This window comes from Hemitrygon akajei, chromosome 3, assembly GCF_048418815.1.
Source record: "Hemitrygon akajei chromosome 3, sHemAka1.3, whole genome shotgun sequence".
Classification (NCBI taxonomy): Eukaryota; Metazoa; Chordata; class Chondrichthyes; order Myliobatiformes; family Dasyatidae; genus Hemitrygon; species Hemitrygon akajei.
The window spans coordinates 91,364,409-91,382,486 of NC_133126.1; the positions used below are offsets into that span (position 1 = coordinate 91,364,409).

The 18,078-nt window shown below is 46.3% G+C and overlaps 1 protein-coding gene and 1 long non-coding RNA gene across 2 annotated transcripts; one reads left to right on the forward strand and one right to left on the reverse strand.

The window, feature by feature from the left end:
• Positions 1-1,741: 1,741 nt before the first annotated feature.
• LOC140725197 (uncharacterized) lies at positions 1,742-8,319 on the reverse strand. The gene is made up of 2 exons (XR_012098296.1): positions 7,070-8,319; positions 1,742-2,319 (listed from the first exon to the last, which is right to left on the reverse strand). It is a non-coding gene; the product is annotated as an uncharacterized lncRNA (long non-coding RNA).
• Positions 8,320-8,540: 221 nt separating this feature from the next.
• LOC140725196 (mRNA decay activator protein ZFP36L1-like) lies at positions 8,541-13,392 on the forward strand. Its single transcript, XM_073040331.1, is given in 3 exon segments — positions 8,541-8,771; positions 10,499-10,677; positions 10,679-13,392. Coding segments are annotated over 3 exon segments (1,029 nt in total). The 5' UTR covers positions 8,541-8,717; the 3' UTR covers positions 11,475-13,392.
• Positions 13,393-18,078: the final 4,686 nt, after the last annotated feature.

An 18,078-nucleotide genomic window follows, 5' to 3' on the forward strand; every position in this document is an offset into this window, starting at 1 on the left:
GCAGCAATAGAAAGAGGGGAGGGGGGAATATGGGGAAATAAAACAGCAATCACTGGGGATACGTCTCCACTGATTCCGCCTACGCTTCCCACCGCCTCGGGAAAGCAGACAAGATCCCTCCCACCCTGGTCAGTCCCTCTTCTACCGCCTCCCACTGGCAGAAGCTGCTGACAGCTTCAGAGCCCATTCCACCAGGCCTGAGGAAAACCTCCACCCTGTGTTTACCAGACAATTAAATGGAGCTCTTACATACTAAAAGCTGAACCCTTGATCCTCTAATCCACCTCATTTTGTCCGCTGCACTTTATCTGCCCACCTTCCCAGCATTCCCTCTGTAACTGACACACCACGCTCAGTGGCCGCTTTATTAGGTACACCTGCTCATTAATGTGAATATCTAATCAGCCAATCCTGTGGCAGCAACTCAATGCATAAAAGCATGCAGACATGGTCAAGAGGTTCAGGCCAAACATCAGAATGGGGAAGAGATGACTTTGACTGTGGAATGATTGTCGGTGTCAGGCAGGGTGATTTGAGTATCTCCTGGGATTTTCACACACAACAGTCTCTAAAGTTTACAGAGAGACAATAACATCCAGTTCTGAGGGTGAAAACGCCTTGTTAATGAGAGAGGTCAGAGGAGAACGGCCAGACTGGTTTGAGCTTACAGGAACTCAGATAATTCTGTGTTGCAACAGCGGTGTGCAGGTGAGCATCCCCCAATGCACAGCTTGTTGAACCTTGAAGTGGATGGGCTACAGCAGCAGAAGACCGTGAACATAAGCTCTGTGGCCTTTATTAAGTGCATCCTGGAGCTAATAGAGTGGTCACTGAGTCTGGTTGGCCTTTCTTTCTACCAGCTAAGTGTATGGCATGATCTGCCTGCTAGCGTAAAAGCTTTTCACTGTACATCTGACGTTAATAAACCCAAACCAATACTCAGCAGGTCAGGCAGCCCTGTGTGGAGAGAAAAGGTTGACGGTTCAGGTCAAGGACACTCACTCAGAGGCGGAAGAGTGAGGAAACGAGTGTGTTTTAAGTTGCGGGGAGGCAGAACAGCAATGTTTGTGACAGGTTGGAGAATCCTCCTGGTTTCTTGGAGTTCCTTGGTCTCCACCCTTCCTCCTGCTCCACATTTAAGAGAGTAGAGCTCCACACCAGGGGAAACTCTTTCAATCTATCAGCACTGTCGCCAGCCTAGACAGGATGTTGTAGGTGTGTCGGCAGTGGCCGCATTCACATTACTCCTACAACCGCCAGCACTCCAGCTCTCACTACCCACCCGCCCCAGGAACTGACCACGTCCTGCTCACAGAAATGCACGCTCACCGACCTTGAGGGGGCCATTCCACAAGTGGTGGAAAAAGTGAGCTGGGGGAAAACGTTGTGTCATGGTTACAGCGGAAGGAAGTAGGAGACGATGATGATAGATTGACCAAGCCGCTGAGCGGCTGAGGAGGTGGGTCAGTCTCTGCAGTCGGGTAAACAGCGAGCCAGATTCATGTCCACAAGCACAGGGCCAGTTCTGGGCCAGGTTTTGATATGTGCCCTGGAGCGAAATGCTGCGAGTTATCCGCTTGTAAAACTCACCCAATTCTCCCTCCCCGACACCGCTTTGTCCACTGGTCATTTCTCAAACTTCTCAGCTTTAACATGATCTCTTTGCTTTCTCACTTCAACCTATGACAGGGTAAATGGTTAGAAAATCCTGCGGAGCATAAATAAAGGCAGTCACAGTATGTTTAAAACAAAATAAACTTTATTCATAATAAAAAAAACTTGATTTGCAAGGATAAAGAGTGCAGTGGTTTTTCATTCTTCACATTCCTAGTCAATGCTTTCTGTACTGTTCTTTTACGTTCCCACACATCAATGACTCATGTGGGTCCCCGGGGTGGCATCGTACTACTACTGTAACTGAGCAGCTTCCTCTCCCAACCTGTCCCCTCCCTCTCCAACCCTATACGAAGGTCCGTCCCCTCCAAGCACTCAGTGGTGGCTGCGCCCGGCTTCAGTGAGCCCCTCAGCACGCACTCCTGCAGCCTGGGACGTGCCCGTCGGTCCACGGACAACTCGACGTGCCGGCCGACCCGCAACGTTCGTCAGGGCTGAAAGGTAGTCACAGTCTGTCCCCTAGGGCAGGGGAGTCTCAAACTAGCTTCCGGTGAGAGGGGGCCTCATTTCACCGGGCCATCGCTCCAGACTGCTGGCAGCTCTCCCAGGGCAGCAGCAGCAGCTGCGGAGACGCAGAAAACCCTGGTACCGTTCACAGCAGAGTTCGCCATTGCCCTGACCAGTGGCCTCGCTGTCATGCAGATGCTGGAAAGATAAAACAAAACACAAACAGAAAATTCTGGAAATGCTGAATGAGAACTGTAGAGAGAGAGAGAAAGCTAACCTTTCAGGCCAGAATTGGGAAGTGCTTGTGTTACGATGCAGAGGAGATAGCAAGTAGATAGGGCAAAAGGAATATCCCTGTCCGGGTAAGGGTTGCCATAGTGATAATTGCTAATGAGAATCACAGTTATAGTTATAGGCCCTTTAACCCTCTATGCTGAACAGGTTGACAACTAATCTAGTCCAATTTGCCCGCAGTTGGCCCATATTCTTCCCAGGGAGTCCCAGCCTGGGGTCCAGAGACCACTTGCTTAATGGCATTGGTCTAAGACATAAAAAAAGGTTGGGAACCTCTGCACCTTTCCTGTCCATGTATACTACCTGTCCAAATGCTGCATTACACCTGCCTCTGCCACACTCCACACACACCAGGTTAGACCATAAGACATAGGAGCAGAATTAGGCCATTCGGCCCATCAAGTCTGCTCCACCATTTCATCATGGCTGATCCATTTCCCTCTCAGCACCAATCTCCTGCCTTCTCCCCGTAACCCTTCACTCCCTAACTAATCAAGAACCTATCAACCTCCACTTTAAATGCACCCAGTGACCCGCCGTGACAGGTGGCAATGAAGTCCACAGATTCACCACCCTCTGGGTAAAGAAACTCCTTCTCATCTCCATTCTAATGCAGCGTCCCTCTCTTCTGAGGCTGTGCCCTCTGTACCTAGACTCACCCATTACAGGAAACATCTTCTCCACATTCAATAGGCTTCAATGAGATCCCCCCCATTCTTCTAAATTCCAGTGAGTACAGGCCCAGGGCCATCAAACGCTCATGAACTCTGATGAGGTTCTCCCTTTAAACCTTTCCCCTCTCATCTTAAACCCATGCCTTCTAGTTTTAGACAGCCCTACCCTGAGGAAAGTCCTGACGGTGATGGGGAGAGGAAGCAAAGGGGTGATGTTAAAGCAGTGAAATGCAGGTCAGGACCAGCAGTGTCAGTAGGAGTTTTACAGACCCATTACCCACAGAACTGTTCTCATCGCTGCCAAAGCTCAGCCCCACCCTACAGCTCATTCCAACCTGGAGTCACTCTGGAAGCTCAAATCCATCAGCGGTAAAGACTTCACTCAGCATCTACAAATCAGTAAAGAACAATCATTCTGCCCTTTCGAATGCCTCCCTCTGCACCACAATGACAGTGTCCACCCTCTCCAAGTTTGGAATAGCACTGAGTTATCAACTGGGCGCTTTAATAACCCTCAAGTTTTAAGTATACGGAAGCTGACAGTAGAAAGAAGGTTGGTTGCCCGGTCACTAAATGAGCCATGTGGATCGATCAGGCTGAGTTAGCTATCAAATAATAATGCAGCACAGTCAACTGGTACACGATTGGGTCAAGAGTTGGTGGGGGGGGGGGGGGGGGGAAATAATCAGGCAGCCTTCCTGTCCTTTGCTAAAATCCAGATTGAGCCCTTGGTATCCTGAGCTTCAGGTAAACTTGAGGGGCCTCTGTCCTTTCTATAGGTCAGTTGTGGAGAGCGCCCTCTTCTTTGTGGTGGCGTGTTGGGGAGGAAGCATTAAGAAGAGGGACGCCTCACGTCTTAATAAGCTGGTAAGGAAGGCGGGCTCTGTCGTGGGCAAAGTACTGGAGAGTTTAACATCGGTAGCTGAGCGAAGGGCGCTGAGTAGGCTACGGTCAATTATGGAAAACTCTGAACATCCTCTACATAGCACCATCCAGAGACAGAGAAGCAGTTTCAGCGACAGGTTACTATCGATGCAATGCTCCTCAGACAGGATGAAGAGGTCAATACTCCCCAATGCCATTAGGCTTTACAATTCAACCGCCAGGACTTAAGAACTTTTTAAAAGCTATTATTAATGCTTTTTGAGATAGTGATTTAGATGCATATCATATTTTTTTACTGAGTTAAGTATTGTATGTAATTAGTTTTGCTACAACAAGTGTATGGGACATTGGAAAAAAAAGTTGAATTTCCCCATGGGGATGAATAAAGTATCTATCTATCTATCTATCTTTTAAACTTGAACCTTTTAGAATGAGCTAAAAAGTATGTTGTAAACACAAGATGCCGGAAATCCAGAGCAGCACACACAGAGTGCTGGAGGAACTCAGCAGGTCAGGAGGGGAATCAAGAGTCAACGTTTTGGGCCGGGATCCTTCCTCAGGACTGTTGAATAAGGAAGTACACCGTTAGTCGTTTGCAGGCCGCTTCAACAGGAAAAGCGACATCAAGTAATGCACCTGACTCCAATCTGGTGAATGAATCCAGCTTTTCTGGGGGGAGTCCACTCCTCCTCCCTTCTCAGGATTATTGATGTCATCAGACTCTTTGGGAAGTTCTGGAGGGGACCATCGCTTTAGACGTGAGCCCTTCACCCACCCCAGGAACGAGCAGAACCTGGAGACATTTTGTACCTTCACCCTGCGGTGAGTCCTTGTCACTGTGCCGATTGCACAGAGCAAGATCCCACAAACACGATCAGGTAACCTGATTCAGGTTAAAGGGATAAAGAGCTACTAATCTCCACTACTGCACCCAGCCAAAGCAATACACCCCGTCTTATACCAATCCCCAGCCCCCACCAATCGCTGTTCTTGTTCCAACAGTTTCATGGGATCCCTTAGGTTCTTTTGAAAAGGTAGATAAGGTCTCAGTTTTTCTTGACTAAGAGACATGACTTCCAAACAAAGAAACTCTCCCCAGACTGTGTGCCTACAACCCCCGACTGGGAATCAAGAAACAACAGCACTTACTGAAATCTGGAAGTGCAAGGCGAAGACACTCTGAGGATCAGGCAGCGTGTGTGGAGAGAGAAACCACTCAATGGTAACAGTTAAGCAAAGACGTTAGGTGACACCATCTGACCTGCTCACCGATGACTGAGGGACAGGTGCAGTTCGAGCTGTTGCTCCTTAGGAAAGATGTATTGGTGCTCGAGAGGGTGCAGAGGAGATGCAGTATGTGTATGTACTATTCCAGTAATAATGTAAATATATTGTTTGTTTAAGCAATCTTTGTTGTTCATCCATTGTGGCTTATTTATTTACTCATTCATTTACGGAGATACAGCAGGAATAGACCCTTCCGGCCCTCTGAACCCAGCAATCCCCCGGTTTATTCCTAGCCTAATCACGGGACTGGTTACAATGACCAGTTAACCTAAACGTGAAAGCTTGTAAATGGCATACGTCATTACGCTGCCACATCAGAAGTGCATGCCTCGCTTAAAGCAGAAAACAAATTTAGACACATATTATGGGCTCTACGTGTTTTCCTTTCAATTAGATTTATGCTTTGGAATCCGAGATGACCACCCACCTGTTGAAGAGCAGTGGGACATTCGAGTTTAAAAAAACAGAGAAAAAGCAAAACTGGTTGAGTGAAATAGACTGCACGGCATGTGTTCTTCACAAGGGAAGGCACAGTTGGAGTTTCAAAAACGGCAGAAAACAAAAGAGTGCATGGGTTCATAAAAAGTGAATTCCGGCTGATAATAATCATAAATTTTTAAAAAAGAACAGAAACGGCTGGTTATTTTGTAAAAATGGACACATTCAATTGCACAGCAGATAACTGGAATATGCATACTGAGCTAATTGTGCAGTATTTTTAAGCAAATGAATAGCCAATGAGAAACAAGTACCAGTTTTGCTGGGGAAATATAACAAAATGCAACATGTTTTGGAGTTACAAAACACAACGGGAGATGACCGAGACTGGAGGACTTCAGTCATGGGGAGGGACTGGGTAGGCTGGATCCCTTTTCCCTCCAGTTAAATCACGTTGATAGATTAGGTGATAATTTTTTTTTCACAGGGTAGGGGTATCAAAGCAAGAGGGCAAAGTTTAAATTGGAAGGAAGGAGTTTCAAAGGGCATCTGAGGCAAAATATTTATTTTATACAGTGATTGTGAAAGAGGTGGAATCAGACAGGCACTTTCAAACACCAAAGGGCTGGAGAACTCAGCAGGTCAGACAGTAGGTAGGGAGGGAAAATGAACAGTCGACATTTCGGTCCAAAACTTTTACTGTTAATTTCCCTCCATAGATGCTGCCTGACCTGCTGAGTTTCTCCAGTATTTTGTGTGTGTTGCTCCAGATTACCAGCACCTGCAGAACCTCGTCTCCATAGACGCTTAAATAGATAAAATACAAAAGGATATGGTCCCAATGAAGGCAAATAGTATTAGGGTGGAGTGCAAAAGCCAGTACCGGCGTGACGGACCGAAAGGCCCATTTCTGTGCTGAACAACTGGAAGGCCGTGTGCTCGAAAGGGAAAGACTGAAACTCTATGTCTTTAATTAAAAACAGAGGGTGGAGAAAACACAGAAAGCGAGTGGTGTGTTATTTAAGATTTTAAAAAAGCAGGGTAAACGTTCCAGCGAACTGTCCGAAGTGGGGGACGGGCGAATCGAGGCCTGTTTTGCGAGAACCGATATTGTTTATAGTGTGTGAGAGCAGGAAGTAGTGCGACACGCCATCCCAGAGCACCTCCCCTCCCCGTAGCCAAGGGGGTGGGGGTAATCAGTCCCAAAGCTAAACTAGGCATAGACCCAGCACATGGAGAGAGGCGTCAGAACGAGGAGTAGTTGCACACCCTCAGATGAATCTAAAGAGATTGTCTTTGGGTTCGAATTTCTGCAAAATATATCACAGTGGCCGATAAGGTAATTAACAGAAAAAAACTTGAAAACTGACCCAGTCCGCTCATTCCGACATCCTTTGATTTGAGAAGAATGTTTGTGTCGCTACAGCGTTTCCACAAAAATAAAATGCAGAAATAAAGTTGAGTTCACGTAATTGACAACGTACAGTATATAACTTTCTGCCGAGCGACAGGCATATGCGGATGGGTTTAAGAGTTTGTGGGTGGATGTTTGTGCGTTGTTTTCATTTCCCTAAGGTGTTGAACTGGGGAATCAGCACATTTCTTTGACCTTCGCGGCTTCAGTTCTTAGTTTAACATTGAGGAACGCCGAGATGTGAGGGAATTTGACATAAAACGCACACACGAAACATATTTAGTGAAAGCATGTCTTTTTTTTTGTTGTTGCTAATCCGGCAAGTATTTATTAAATTCAACAGGAAATTGGGACCATTTGGAGCGAGTTCTGTTTTTGAAAGAGGTAGGAAATGTAGTTTTTAATCTTCAAAAATTCCGTGAATTAAATCGGAATTTTCGATTCTGTTTAGTTAAATAAAAAGCCTGCTGCATTCCTCCAGCCAAAAGACAAGGCAAAGAAAAACAGGCCTGGCTACTAATATAAATACTGGTTTTCCCCTGTCAGCTGGTTTTAATAAGCTTTTTTAAAAAAAACCTCGGGGGTTATTTTGTTTAGGATTAACAGCTGGAATACTTGACTATTTACTTTAGAAATAATCGCTTACCCTTTAAATTCGTTTTTAGATTTTAATAACATTACCCCCATTTAATTTGAATCCCCCTCCCCAGCTAAAAAAAAACCCTTTTAGCGCCATGTGCGCTCTCCCGCCAAAACCCGTTGCAACAGACCGAAATTGCAACCATCTGTTACACATGATAAGCCTCGCACAATGCAAATCAGTCGAAAACGAGTGCCAGAACACGGCTAGTGGACGTCAGGCTTTGCGAGAGAAAAAAAACACTAATTTAGGCATTGACAAACAACTCGACAAACTTCTAAGCTTATTCAACTTTTAACTACCTTTAAAGAAACACAAGCAAATCGGCCCTAGACGCCTTGCAGTTGATCACATTTAGAAATGAGGGAGTAAAACAAAGCGTTTTAAACGACCGTGCACCCTGTCCTCTCGCTTAAACATTTCGCAATAACTCCCCCCCCCCGTCCAGATCCAATCCCTTTCGAGCTAGCAGCTAGTCCAAATCCCGCCCCAGAAACCAAACAACAATAAAAAAAACCTTATCAATTAGTAACTTATATTTTCTCATTGAGGTCATTAGAGTGAATTATATTTTACAATCCAAAACTTTTACTTCAAAAATGAACGGATTTTAGATGGTTTTAAAATCGTTGAAAGTGTTTAATGTTTCTTTCTTGGGACGAGTTAAAAAAAAATGTTGGTGGGTGTAGTTTACTGTCAGTCAAGAAGTTGTTTCGCTTGCCCACAAGCTTGGCTGATTTAAATACCAGAGTTCCGCCTACGGATGGAAGGGAAATTATTTATGGCAGATGTCGGACTGCGAGTTGCTAAAAGTCTGTAGGTGAATTTAGCAGAGAGGAAAGAAAAATAATAGCAGCCGGGGACTCGCTGTGGTCGATCGACTAGATCTAAGCCAACCCGTCCCGTCTCCGGCCGCCAGTCTCTCCTCTCCGCCGCGTGGCCCTGCTCGCCGCTAACATCGGCAATGTCCACGAAATTAGTCTCTTGTTTCTACGATATTGGAGAAGCTTTATGCAAGGTAAAAAAAAAACAAACTTAGAATCGTGTCGGGTAGGGGAGGGAGGGTGTGGAAAGAAGTGGGCGCTATTATTAAGAACACACTGCAGCTTTTAAACACCCCTCTCTTGTACCATTCAATCCAAACTTGTTTAAAGTTTTGCAGTTGTAAAACGAGTCTGTTTTCGCAGAGCCTAACAAGCCTTTATTCGGGTGTTTTTAATTTAAAAAATGCCATCAGATTTTAAAAATTTCATTCCAATGTTGATGGAGTTTCTGCGGCTTTGGATTTTGTGTTGGAAGAGCCAGTTTGTTGATCTTTAGAAGTTTTATTTTTAAAATTTTGTCTAAACCCATTTCTGTCTCTGTGTTGAATTTTAACTAGTACTTATAACAGTGAAACCACTTCTATCTGACTTCCCCTCGCCAAACTGGCTATTTTAAGTTCAGGATCAAAACCTTTCCACTCTGAAAAGAGTGACTGAGTCTGGAGGTTCTGATTTTGAAACGTTGGTTGGCATTGTGATTTAGATCGTGCCCGTGTTCTGAATTGGAGCGCTCGATTCCCGCCTGCTTCCTTCCCCATTGAGTGTCTGTCCCGCTTGTGAACGCCACTCTGGAGGGTCGGCCGCCTCTCTGAAAGCACCCCCGCGGTAGCGATAAGGGGCTGGCAACGGATCCCGCGGGCGGGGATCCACAAATACCACCCGAGCCACACGCGGGGACTCGCAGTCACCCGCCTTAAATGTACGCTGTACGTTTCGGGGTTTAATTGCGTACTTGTTGTTGGAGATGTTGCCACTTTATTTTGTTTGCTGGGAGGTGTGTGTCTTATGTTCGGATGGGGTCCTCGGGGCATTGGAAGGGGAGGGAGAAAGTTGGGAGGTAGAGGGGGCAGGGTGGGCGACAGTGGCTTGGTGATTTGCAGGGGAGAGAATCTTAAATCTGCAATCAACAGGCTTAACAAACCCACAGTGGGGCTTTTATTGTAGCTGTAGGGGGACTAATTGGTGTCTACTTCCGCCCTGTTAACTGCAGTCTGTTTCTTGCCTGCTAATGAATGTAAACAATATTTTATCACATTTGATGTCAAATTCACCCAGCCTCTACTGGGGGCAGCACTCTTTCTTAACCCGCCAAGGCAAAGAGGAAGTAGGCAAGGGGCACATTCATTTTAAAGAAGGTGAAACTGATCAGGGTGGGCTTGGAATAACAGCCTTGTGATTGGTACCAGGGTAGTCCTGTAGGGAGGGACAGATGAGGCTGAGTTCTGCTTCTGCCCATTCAGCTACAGGGCAGACGGAGGGACATGTTCAACACCACTGCCTGCTCGCCTCCAATGGGCTGCGTAGGCCTGGTCTACAGTGCCCTTCCACTGGACAATCCCACCTCCATAGCCACTCCCCCCCCCCCACACACACATTTTGATGAAGATCTATGCTGATTCCCCCCCCCCACCCCCTTCACCCAGCTTTATTAGCAGAGTTAATAGGGGGCTCACCTTTGGCAGCGTTCAGCAGATACTCCCGAGGGCAGAGAGGCCTGACCTGCACTGAACTGTTGAGTTCTTTCTCCACTTGGGGCAGTTGGTGCAATCTTAAAAGGAAGTTGGGGGTGGGTGGGGATATGACAAAAAGCTTGCATCGAGCGCTTGGGCCAATAGGCCTCACTCTTGTCTTTTGGTGCTCCACGAAGTCTCTAATGTGACGTGTCACCTTTCTTCCTCCCGTTGACCTTGCCCATTTCCAGAACAAGATGATGAGCTACAACAGCAACACGGGGATGCCCCTGCTGGACAGGAAAGCAGTCGGGACGCCAACGCTGGTCGACTACCAGAGGCGGCATTCGGTCACCTTCGGCAACACTAACTCCAAGTTCACGCAGAACCAGCTCCTCAACAGCCTGAAGCTGGAGCAGGCCGGCGGCGGGGGGGGCGGCCAACAAGGAGAACAAGTTCCGCGACCGCTCCTTCTCGGAGACGGGCCTGCAGAAGCCCCAGGGCCAGGTGAACTCCAGCCGGTACAAGACGGAGCTGTGCCGCCCCTTCGAGGAGAATGGCTCCTGCAAGTATGGCGACAAGTGCCAGTTTGCCCACGGCATCCACGAGCTGAGGAGCCTGGCGCGCCACCCCAAGTACAAGACGGAGCTGTGCCGCACGTTCCACACCATCGGCTTCTGCCCGTACGGACCCCGGTGCCACTTCATCCACAACGCGGAGGAGCGGCGGTTGTCCCCCGCCCACGAACAGCAGCACCAGCTCCCGCTCTCCTCCTCCAACAAGGTGGACAGGCCCTGCCTGCAGCACAGCTACAGTTTCTCCGGCTTCTCCAGTTCCTCCAACAGGCTGCTGGACAGTCCCACATCCATCACCCCGCCGCCCATCTTCACCGCGGAAGAACTGAGCTCCTCCCCCACCCTGCCGAGCTGCGCCAGCAACCCCTTCACCTACTCGAGCCAGGAGCTGGCCAGCCTGTTTGCGCCCAGCATTGGCATCCAGGTCCCCTTGGCGTCCACCGCCGAGGGCAGCTCCCACTCCCCGACTTCGTTCCTGCTCCGGCCCCTGGCCGAGTCGCCTCAGTTCTTCGAGACCTCGCCCAGTCCCCCTGACTCGTTGTCCGACGATTGTCTCAGCAGTTCCGGCAGCATCAGCGGCTCGGAGTCGCCCATCCTCGACTTCAACAAGCGCCTCCCCATCTTCAGCAGACTCTCCATCACGGACGACTAGCTCAGTTCCTCCTGCCCCCTCCCAAAGAGCCGAGGAGCTGTCAGCAGAGATGAAACGTAGCCCTAATCTGAGCAAGCATTTAAGATGGACCTTTTATTCCTTAAAGTACCAGTTAGCCAGCTTTTGACCCACTACCCAGGTTAGAATTGACTTGCCAACTATGTACCATATCCACTGATGACCTACAATGCAACTGTTGAACTTTTCACTGTGATCAGCAGGGGTACTGCACAATTAATTTAGCTCTTTCTGTTTTGTGTGATCAGAAATTCAGTTTTTGGAAATGTTTGATCCCCCCCACCTTCCCGACGAGTCAGCAGTTCTGGGATTTGCAGAGCATTTTCATCCCAGTGTAATGTGGTAGGCTTGGACTGCCCGGTTGGATCGGCCCAGTTGAGTTGAGGCACTTTGTTGGAAGAGTTTGACGTCAGACAGCTACCTACCTGCCGGACTGTAAAAGTTTGTGTGTTGTGTCAAAGAGAGCCGCGCGGCGTACTTTCCCGTCACTCGCTGAGAGAGATTGTCGGGAGTAGCAGAAGCTGGATGTGATAGCCCTTTGCTGTAACGTTTCTGTGCCTGTCTGTGACAGAAGCCTCTCTACCCCTGCCAGAGTGCCTTTGCACAGCTCAGTGGGGAAGATGCCGATAAACATCCTACCCTGATGCTTTTGTGACCAGAAAATGAACCGGGTATCAGGACACCTCTGCTCACCCACCCTCCCATTAGTACCGACCCTGCTTACCTCATCCTTGCCCTGCTTTACCCTTCCTTCAGAGTCCTCCAATGACAACCTACCAACACCGAGACTGGATTTGACAAGCATGGTGCTGATTGGCAGCTGGGATCGACAGTGGCTGGTGACTTTCTGTTGCAATTCTGGTTGGCTTCTTTCCAAGCACCCATTGGAGGAAACAGAACAACTGTAGCAATTAGCCATTTCTTTGTGTTGGGGAAGGGGACAGGGATAACTTCCTTGCAGGGGTTTAAAAAAAAATAGTTGGATGGTCAGTATTCCAGCTTCCAAATGGGTGGGGAGGGGAAGGTGAGAGATACAATATTACCAAGCTAGTCCTGCGCCTTTGGCTTGTGCCAAGTTAATTCATTTTATTTCCTTTTTTTAATCCTTTGAAAAAAAGTTCCACAGAAGATTCAGAAAGAATTTAAAGTATCGCTTGTCACTGCATTCACTTACACATACACACAAAAAAATGCTTATTTAACTTATCAAAAACATATTTATTGCAAAACATATGCATTTTTGTTTGTATTTATCACAATGACGAACGATAGAAATATATTTTTCTTTTATGTTTAAATTATGATCTTATTAATCTTAAAATTGTGAGGTTTTTCCTTTTCTTATTTTCGTTTTGACAGTTTAATATATTATACTACAATGACGAGGGTTTTTGTAACTTTACTGTTCAGTTATTTTATTTAATAAAAAAGTAATTTAAAAACACAAAAACATTTGAATTTATTTATTTTTTAGTTTCCCCTCCCTGCCCCTTCCTTTCTGAGGTAAAATGGTGTTTTTCTCATGTATTTTTATGTCAGCCTTGTGCTAACTGCCTTTTCAGTCTTGTTGCCAACGATGGCCTTTATTTTAGGATTTTGGGTCAGCTTCCACAATGCAAGAGACTTATGAAAGTGCAGATTCAGTACTGTGACACAAAAGTGCCTGTTGAATACATTCCAAGCATTGATGTATGCTTTCCGTGTAATTAATACCTGTATTGATAGGTCCTGCCCTCTTTTAGAGAGAAACAAGCAGGACTTGGCACAAAGAGAAATTGAATGTATTTTTTTCTCAGTTGTTCACTACATTTGTTTATTTTTAATGTCTGTTTATACAGAATGCTTTTGTAATGACTGGTTCTGATGTAAACCAATAAACCCCAATGTTCTTTTTCCAAAATGTGGTAACTCTGCATTTGTTCCCCCGCCCGGAGCTGTTGCCTAGAGCTCTGCTAAGATCTGTGACGAGGTAGTGCTAGGGCGTGCTGGTGTTGAATGATGTGAATTAATGCTTTCCTAACAGAATTTCAATGCAAACACAACGGTCACTGAACTTGCACAACCTGATCTCAAACTCAGACTTGTTTTTCTCGCATGTGACATCCAGATCTTAAAACGAGCTGACAGGGCTCCACTAAATCCTCATTAGAGGAAATTGGAACCTGTGAGGGGCCAGGGAACAGAGGGAAGGTTGGTATTGCCTTCACAGCTTGAGTGACCTGGATTTGATCCTGACCCGGGCTGCTGTTCACATTCTCCCTGTGACTGTGGGGCTTCCCCCTGCTCTTCCAGTTTCCTCCCATGTCCCAATGATTGACGGGTGGGTAGGCCCACTGACTGCCGCAAATAGGCAGGTGAATGGCAGGATCTGGGTAGAGGTGATAGAACTGCGGGCAGAGTAAAATGGGGTTAGTATAATTGGATGTTTGAAGGTCAGCAGGGACCTGATGGGCAGAAGGGCCTCTTCCTGTGCTCTGACTGACTGATGGAAGTTGCTGTACTTGCAGGGTGGCCTTTGTGTGCTGGGTCCAGGCAGTAATGATACACCAGAGGCAGAAGATCGTAACCCAGCCTTGGGCGATCCGGTAATACTGGAGGTGGGCGGTACCTCCATTATGGGAGAGATGAATGTGAATATTAGTGAACAACGAAACAAGATCATCTTTAACACCACAAAAATCTATTGTGTGTCATGATGCTGGCTGTTCTGAGATATCGGACTTGAAACTGAATTGAGTTAGCTTTGAGATGTTGCACAAGTAGCTTTTCCCTGCCTTGGAAGGAAGGGGAACAAGTGTATGTTTCAAGGTGCGTACTTATCATTTGGAATAATGAGAACTGAAAGGAATTCTCGCCCCAACAACCCCACTTGGATTGGTCCAAAATGTGAGCTTGAAGAGCCCTATGCTGTCCATATAGTCGAAGATAATACACAAGTTGGAACTATGGGGACATGATTAACAAGTTCTTATTAATATGGTTCGAAAGTGGTGCTGTCGATCACAGCCAATGTGCAATTAATGCATTTGTGATTTGACTACAGTTAATTCCTTATGGAAAAGGCTGATCAAGGGTGTTTAACACATACCCAGATCCACTGTGTTCCTTTACAAAGCTAGCTACCTAACAGTGGTTCCTCATCAACACCTTTCCGCTATGTTGCTGTCAATTTATACTCAGCCAGTGTGGGGAAGAACGGAGCTGGTTTTAAAGGAATACTTCTGCGGCATCTCGGTGGACCAGATATGGATTTCTGTGGCCGCTTGGAAACCTACCGCCATCTCAGATCAGACCCTCAGCTGCTGGAATCTTGGAGCAACTGTCCCTTGTGCTTGGTGATTTTCTTTTTTCTTTGCTTTCTGAAATTGGCAAAGTTTTTTTTTCTTGATCTAGTTAAAACCAAAGTTCTTCGTTTAAGCAGCCAGGCAATAGTTTCATGAATCCAATGCAACCGGTCTGCAGTGCCTCATGGCCATGTGATGGAGATCTCCATCTTCTTTCAACTAAAAGGCAACTGAAGGATTTAGTTGATCCTCCTGCCCTTCTAACCTCGGACCAGTTGGAAGTATATGTTTGCAGGGTAGGGTGTGGACTAGTGCACTCGTTTCATTCCCTACATCTTGTGTCCCAGTCCAACTATTTTGACACTGTCCACCATTGGTGTGGCTGAAAAATCAATGAATATGGCCGAACACAGTGCCTTGTGGTCCATGGGTGAGGGATTACTCTCCCCCTTCTGCTGTGTTACCACCTTCTCAAATCTGACTGCTCCTGCCCCTCTCTAGATCCTACCACCCAACCTGCCCTTTTCCTTGATCCAAGACTATCACCTGCTTTTGTTTTCTCTGCCCTCCATGTTCCTCGTTCTGCTCCCTAACTTGCTGCTCCTCCCTAAGCCCTCCAGGAGATATGAAGGTTGGTGGATTTGTGGAATGAGAACTTCAAGCAGTATTGAGGAGGGAGTAGTGAGGTGGAGGCAACGGGCAGCAGTATGTGAGGGCTGACAGGTGTGTAGGTACTTGCCCACCTGTAGTGCCATGACATGCTTTTAGCCAAGAGCCTGGCAGCTCCATTTGCCCTGGGCTCCCTTGTGCCACTGATCTAAGACCGTCCTCTGTCAGGACTGTGGCAGCTGCTCTGTACAGCCACCCCTTGTATAGCAATCTTTCACTCTAGTGAGATGTCCAGGATCCTCAATCTATTTCAACACAAGATCTGACATTTTGGCATTGATATTGGTGAAGTACATCAGACAAGAGGCAGCAGCTTGACAAGGAACTGCAGCAAGACAGAGGAATTGGATCATGGTGTGGGATAGGCATCTGAACCACTTCCCTCACGAAACAAATGAAAATGTCATGATCTTCTGGCTCATTTGAACAGAGAAACAGCCTGTCACAATCACGAATACATTTACTCAATTTGGAGACACTCCCGATGAAGCTCAATGAAAATCTCTGCTTTGTTCTTGGGAAAACCCTGGACCACAGCCCAGAAGGAGATAATCTGATTCCTCTTGGGTAACTTCAATAATTGTGTTAGATAACATGCAATCTTCTGGAATAAGGAAGAGTAACTCAATTCTTAGTGTTTAGTCATAGTCAATAAGAGTCAAGCACAGGAGCTGAGGGTACTGGTTCATGTTGTCTGAGTGAGAGACTAAGGCTGCACTCATCACTCATGCCAGGCATTTTTGACGACCTCTTAGTCAGCTCTGCTACCTCCGACAGCCCGGCACCAGAACGGGGGGTAGCAGCAGGAATTCTGCTCAAGGGTCATAAAACCCTGTGAGGCTCTTCTAAGACGGGGTCTTTCATACATTTCGATTGCCCCAACCAAATGGAGACACAGAACTTCTGCAACAAACACCTGGGCAGTGCTATAGACAACCCGTAGTGTTAGCAGAGAAATTCCTGTCTTCTCTACCACAAAACACTGAAGAGAGGCTTTGATGTTAATGATCGTGACATTTAACCACAAACACAAGATGTTCGTGGATTGGAAACTCCTTTGCATATGAGGGAAAAAGGAAACGGCATCCAAAAGGCATGGTCCAGTAGAAAATCCATCACTTAGCAGGAGGTCCAGTAACTCACTGGTAACCAGAACATACACTTTCCTCAGAGCCGGTAAGACCAGTTATAGCTCAAACATCCGAGAGCTTGTCCTGTTGAGAACAGATAATGGAGGGAAACAAAGATGGTAAGAACTCCAATGAGACTTGTCTCAACCCCACAGCATGCTATCTGCAGCAGTTTCCTCTCAGCCATAGAGCAACAAAAGCACACAAAACAGTCCTTTGGCCCAACTCTTTCATGCTAACCAAGTTGCCTACTTGAGCTAGTCCAATTTGTGTTTGATCTGTATCCGTCTAAATCTTTCCTGTCCAAGCGCCTTTTTAAGTGTTGTAATTGTACCTGTCTCTACTACTTTCTCCAGCTGTTCATTTCGTATACCTACCAGGTAGCACGGTAGCATAGTGGTTAGCACAATGCTTTATAGTCCCAGCAAGCCAGGTTCAATTCCCACCACTGCCTGTAAGGAGTTTGTACGTGATCACCGTGACCATATAGTTTCCTTCGAATTCTCCAGTTTCCTCCCACAGTACAAAGACATAGGTTAATTGGTCATTGTAAATTGACCTGTGATTAGGCTGGGATTAAATCGTGGAAATGCTCCTTTATTCCTGGGAAGAAAAAGTCCCCGCCTAACCAGCCTCTCCTTGCAACTTGAACCCTACAATTCCAGTAATCGCCTCAAATCTTCTTTGTACCCTTTCCAATTTAATGACATTCTTCCTGTAACAGGATGACCAGAACTGAACTCCAAATGTAACTTTACTAATGTGCAGCTCGCATATCCTGTAAAGTTGGTACATCAGCCTTACTGATGAGAAGTCAGAAAAGCCAGATGTCGCCTGAAAACTAGCTGGCTGTGCCTGCTTGGGCTGTCTGTTTTACTGCGATGGAACTTTCACAGCGTCAGATGGAAAGAGAAAGTTATACCTTGAAGACACTGTAATTGTAACTTTTCTTCAAGACTCTGTACCGCTGATTATACCAATTCAGGAAATCCAGATTCTTAAAGTGCAATCTGATTCCACTTGGTTGTGTCACACCAGAAATGAAACCAATTCCCAAGGTCTGTGCAGATCTCAAACTATACAGTACCCCTGAAAACAGGTATTTCTTGACTCTGGAACATGCCATTACATATCCATAACACCATTTGGGATACACCCTTTAATTTACAAAGCTATTTCCTTCTACAATAAATAACATGCCACTTCCCGCCTCGAGGAATGCATTATACTAAACTACTCATACTGAATTCCGTCTATCCTTTTAAAACTATAAACACTCGCTTAAAACATTTTCCGGAGGCGGAGCCTCAAGTCAGGTTGGGTTTATTGTCATCTCCACAATTACACGTGTGCACAGGTGCAGTGAAAAACTTGCTTGCAGCTCCATCACAGGCATATCGCATTAAATGTTCAAATTAAAAACATTAATTAAACAAATTATTTATAAATTATACTAAAATTATATGAACAAACACAATCAGAGCAAAAAAACAAGTAAGTCCA